The 4391-nt window shown below is 47.8% G+C and overlaps 1 protein-coding gene across 1 annotated transcript in view; it reads right to left on the minus strand.

The window, feature by feature from the left end:
• Positions 1-2880, minus strand: part of Galp (galanin like peptide) — a 10010-nt gene extending 7130 nt beyond the window's left edge. The window contains exons 1-2 of the mRNA XM_005369287.2: positions 2763-2880; positions 1517-1565 (exon numbers count right to left, since the gene is read on the minus strand). Of these exons, the coding sequence (XP_005369344.1) occupies positions 1517-1565; positions 2763-2846 (133 nt within the window). The 5' untranslated portion in view covers positions 2847-2880. The remainder of the gene's footprint in view (positions 1-1516; positions 1566-2762) is intronic.
• Positions 2881-4391: the final 1511 nt, after the last annotated feature.

A 4391-nucleotide genomic window follows, 5' to 3' on the forward strand; every position in this document is an offset into this window, starting at 1 on the left:
GCCACCTCACCCCTGTGCATAGGCTCACCCAGGCCACCTCACCCCTGTGCATAGGCTCACCCAGGCCACCTCACCCCTGAGCCTAGGCTCATCCAGGCCACCTCACCCCTGAGCCTAGGCTCACCCAGGCCACCTCACCCCTGTGGAGAGCAGAGTACACCCTGTAAGAACTGGTTCCCTCCTTCTACCATGTGGCTACTGGGAGCTCAGGTCATCAGGCTTGGAGGCAAATACCACAAAGCCATCTTGTCAACCTTTCCCCTCTCCCTTTATGTGGGTTTTATCTCAAACTCAGGGTATCTGGTTTGCACCATCAGGCAAAAAGTACCTTTACACACTGAGCCATTTTGATGAACATTTTTTTATATTATTTGTTTTGAGACAGGGTCTCAGGTACCCCTGGTCTCAAATTCCCAAAGTAGCTCATGATGTCCTTGAATTCCTGATCCACCTGTCTGTACCTCTCAAGTGCTAAGATCAGAGGGCTGTGATCCCACACCTAATGTTATATACAGTTCTGGCATCGAACCCAAGGTTTTCAGTGAGCTAGGCAGGAGCTCTACCAACTGAGCTATGTAGACAACTTACTTAAACCTCATAACCCTCTCCCCAATGTGGGGACCACCATTGTCCTCCCTGTCTCAGAGCCAGAAATGGAGACCCAGGGAGACTAACCCTGAATATCACGGCAGGCCCTGCCTGCAGCCTTCTGCCTGGACTACAGAGGGAATAGCTTGAATCTGAACCACCCCCTACAGGCTCATGTAAATGGAGGTTTCTCTCCCACCTAGCAGTTCCTGAATAACCACTCTGAGAGTTAATATTAATTACAAACTGTTTGGCCTATCAGTTCAGGCTTATTATTAACTAGCTCTTACAACTTAAATTAACCCAATTCTATCGTTCTGTATTTACCATGAGGCTCATGGCTTGTTACCTCACATCTTGCTTCCTCGGCAGCTGTTGGCATCTCCCTGACTCCATCTTCTTTCTCCCTGTGTTTCTGCTTGGATTTCCCCCACACACCCAACTCTATTCAGCATGGCTTCTGGCCAAATCAACTTCTTTATTAATCAATGGTAATAAAATGCATTCACAGCATACAGAGGGGTGTCCCACATCAGGCTCAGGTTTTGAACACTTGTTCATTCCCCTAGAATTTCTAGAAGGTTGTGGAACCTTTCGTAGGTGGGGTCTAACCAAAGGAAATGGGTCACTAAGGGCAGGCCTTTGAAGGTTGTAGTCTGACCTATAGTCCTGGCTACACAGTGATCCCTGAATTCTTCCACACCCTCTCTCTTCTGTGATGCACACTGACCTGCCAAGCCTTGCCTACCGTGATGGAGCGAACCCTTCTGAAACCATGAGTCACAATGAATCCTTCCACCCTTGACTATCAGGCATTTTGGTCATAGTGATGTAAAAGCAACTGATTCAGCATCTTTGTCGGGTTCACAACACGACTGGCATCAGGTAGGCATAAGTGAAGGTCAGAATATGGAGAAAAAGCGTTTACCAGGACCCAGGAGATAACCAGCACTATTGAGGGTCCATCCTCCTCGTCCCTGGAAGAGATGAAGAAAAGCGGACCAAGATAAGAAAGTGGCAAGATCCCAGAAGTCTAGGGTGATGCAGATCATAATATCGCCTTGATACTAGCCAATGACACAGCTCTGCTTAGTCCCTAGTTCAGCCCTGTGCAGTTAGGATCTCCTATAACCTAGCAAGTGGAGGGCCCGGGTAAAGTAGCTCAGTGGATAAAGATGCTTTGGTGAAAGCATGACGTAGTCAAGCAGGACATGGAAGAACAGATGTTACTCCTGCAGGTTATCTTATGACCTCCACACTCCCATTGCATAATGTACAACCCCCACAACAGACGGACAGACAGACTGTAAGAAACAGGACTAGCTCAAGTTACTCTCCAATGTCTGACCCTCCTGCTTCTGCGTCCTGAGTGCTGGGATTACAGGCACACACCACCATGCCCTTGGGGATGGGACCTAGAGCTTCTCCCTCGCAGACAGGCACACCACCAACCGAGCTACACTCATCACCCTTTTCTCTCTTTCTCTTTTTTAAAATATTTATTTATTATATTACGTTGGTGTTTTGACTGCACATATGTCTGTGTGAGGGTGCCTGATCCTTTAGAACTGGAGTCACAGACAGTTGTGAGCTGCCATATGGGTGCTGGGAATTGAACCTGGGTCCTCTGGAAGAACAGTCAGTGCTCTTACCCGCTGAGCCATGTCTCCAGCCCCTCTCTTTTCTTATCTCTTTATTTTTGATTATAATCTCACTATGTTTCCACTGGCCTTGAATTCACAACCCTTCTGCCTCGGCTTCCCGAGCGCTGGGATGACTGGCAGGCGCCATCACACTGGGCTGAAGAAACTCAATCCCAACCATCTATCACAACCCTTCTGCCTCGGCTTCCCGAGCGCTGGGATGACTGGCAGGCGCCATCACACTGGGCTGAAGAAACTCAATCCCAACCATCTATCACAACCCTTCTGCCTCGGCTTCCCGAGCGCTGGGATGACTGGCAGGCGCCATCACACTGGGCTGAAGAAACTCAATCCCAACCATCTATTTTTCACCTGTCCTCCACTCCCCTCCCAGGGCCAAGTTGATGAGGTCACCCCTGTCTTTCTTCTCAGGTTTATGACATTAGCTTGTCCCCTAAAAACCCCCTAAATCAAACCAGAAAAAAAAAAAAACAATGTAAAACCTCTCCTCAGAAGGGAGGTGTTAGTTACCCTGCGAACAGGCACAGTCTCGGGTGTCCCTGCCAGGCTCAGCAAGATGGCGACAAGGAGGACCAGGTGCACGGAGCAGGCCATTCCGAAGCGGGAAGAACACAGCACACAGCTGATGGAGGCTGCAAAGACAGAGCGAGTGTTATCCTTGCCACTGCGTGGCGGTGGCGCACGCCTTTAATCGCAACAATTCGGAGGCAGAGGCAAGCAGACCTCTGTGTGAGTCCGAGGTCAGCCTGGTCTACAGAAACTTCCAGGACTGACAGGGCTATGCAGAAAAGCCCTGTCTCAAAAATACAAAACAAAAAAGTTATTCTCCATAGCAGAGTTGTGTAGCGCTGTGATACGGTGGCAAGAGTTTTAATGAATGGAATTGATCTATTCCACCCCCCCAGAAAAAAACGAAAGTGCACACGGTGTCTGGAGCTGAATGAGTCTGGCCATATGCATGAAGCATGACATCACTGCGGTGCCCAACAGTGGGTAGAGAATGTCTTTTTTTTTAATTTTTAATTTTTTTTTTTGAGACAGGGTTTCTCTGTGAATCTCTGGCTGTCCTGAAACTCACTCTGTAGATCAGGCTGGCTTCAAACTCACAGAGATCCACCTGCCTCTATCTCCCTGGGTGCTGGGATAAAAGGCCTGTGCCACCACTACCCAGGGTCTTTTTATTTTAAATGTATCATAAAAAATAAAATGAACATTCTGATCTGTTTGTTTTGGCATCTCTCCTCTTTCTGTGTTTTTTTGCCTGTGTAGGGGTAGAGGTTGCGAAATGGAAACTGAACTTCGGGCTTCTCATATACAAGCACTCTACCACTAAGCCACACCCCCAGCCGCTCACCGAGGGATTCTAAGCAGGAGCTCTATCCTTAAACTATACATTGCTGGTACTTTTAATGTGATTTATTTTGATACAGAATCTCACTAATTTCCTCAAGGTAACCTTGACTTCATTTTTTTTTTTTTTTGAGACAGGGTTTCTCTGTAGCTTTGGAGCCTGTCCTGTCCTGAAACTAGCTCTTGTAGACCAGGCTGGCCCCAAACTCACAGAGATCAGCCTGCCTCTGCCTCCCGAGTGCTGGGATTAAAGGCATGCGGTGTGCCACCACTGCCCAGCCCTGCCTCAACTTCTTAAGCAACTAGAATAGCAGGCTTGTGCTACAGGATAAACCAACAGGATGCTCACTTTTTAAACTCAGGCTTGCTTCAAACTCCGATCCTCCTATGATAAGTATATGCCACATCTGGCTTAAGGGTTTTTTTAAGCTTCATTTTGAAATATGTGCTTAAATAAAACAAGGACTCAGAGGTTAAGAGCACTTTGGCTGCTCTTCCAGAAGTCCTGAGTTCAATTCATAGCACACATACATGGCGGCTCACAACCATCTGTACTGATATCTGACGCCCTCTTCTGGCCTGCAGGCATACATGCAGGCAGAACACTGTATTCATGATAAATAAATAATTTTTTTTACAGGAATAGGCTGTGCACCCCAGAGGTACAGGCTGGAGGGTCAGGAATACAAGGTCATCCTTGGGTTTGAAGCTAAACTGGGATACAAGATACAGTTTAAAAATGAATACTGGGGCCGGGCGGTGGTGGCGCACGCCTTTAATCCCAGCACT

This window comes from Microtus ochrogaster, unplaced genomic scaffold (assembly GCF_000317375.1).
Source record: "Microtus ochrogaster isolate Prairie Vole_2 unplaced genomic scaffold, MicOch1.0 UNK47, whole genome shotgun sequence".
NCBI lineage: Eukaryota > Metazoa > Chordata > Mammalia > Rodentia > Cricetidae > Microtus > Microtus ochrogaster.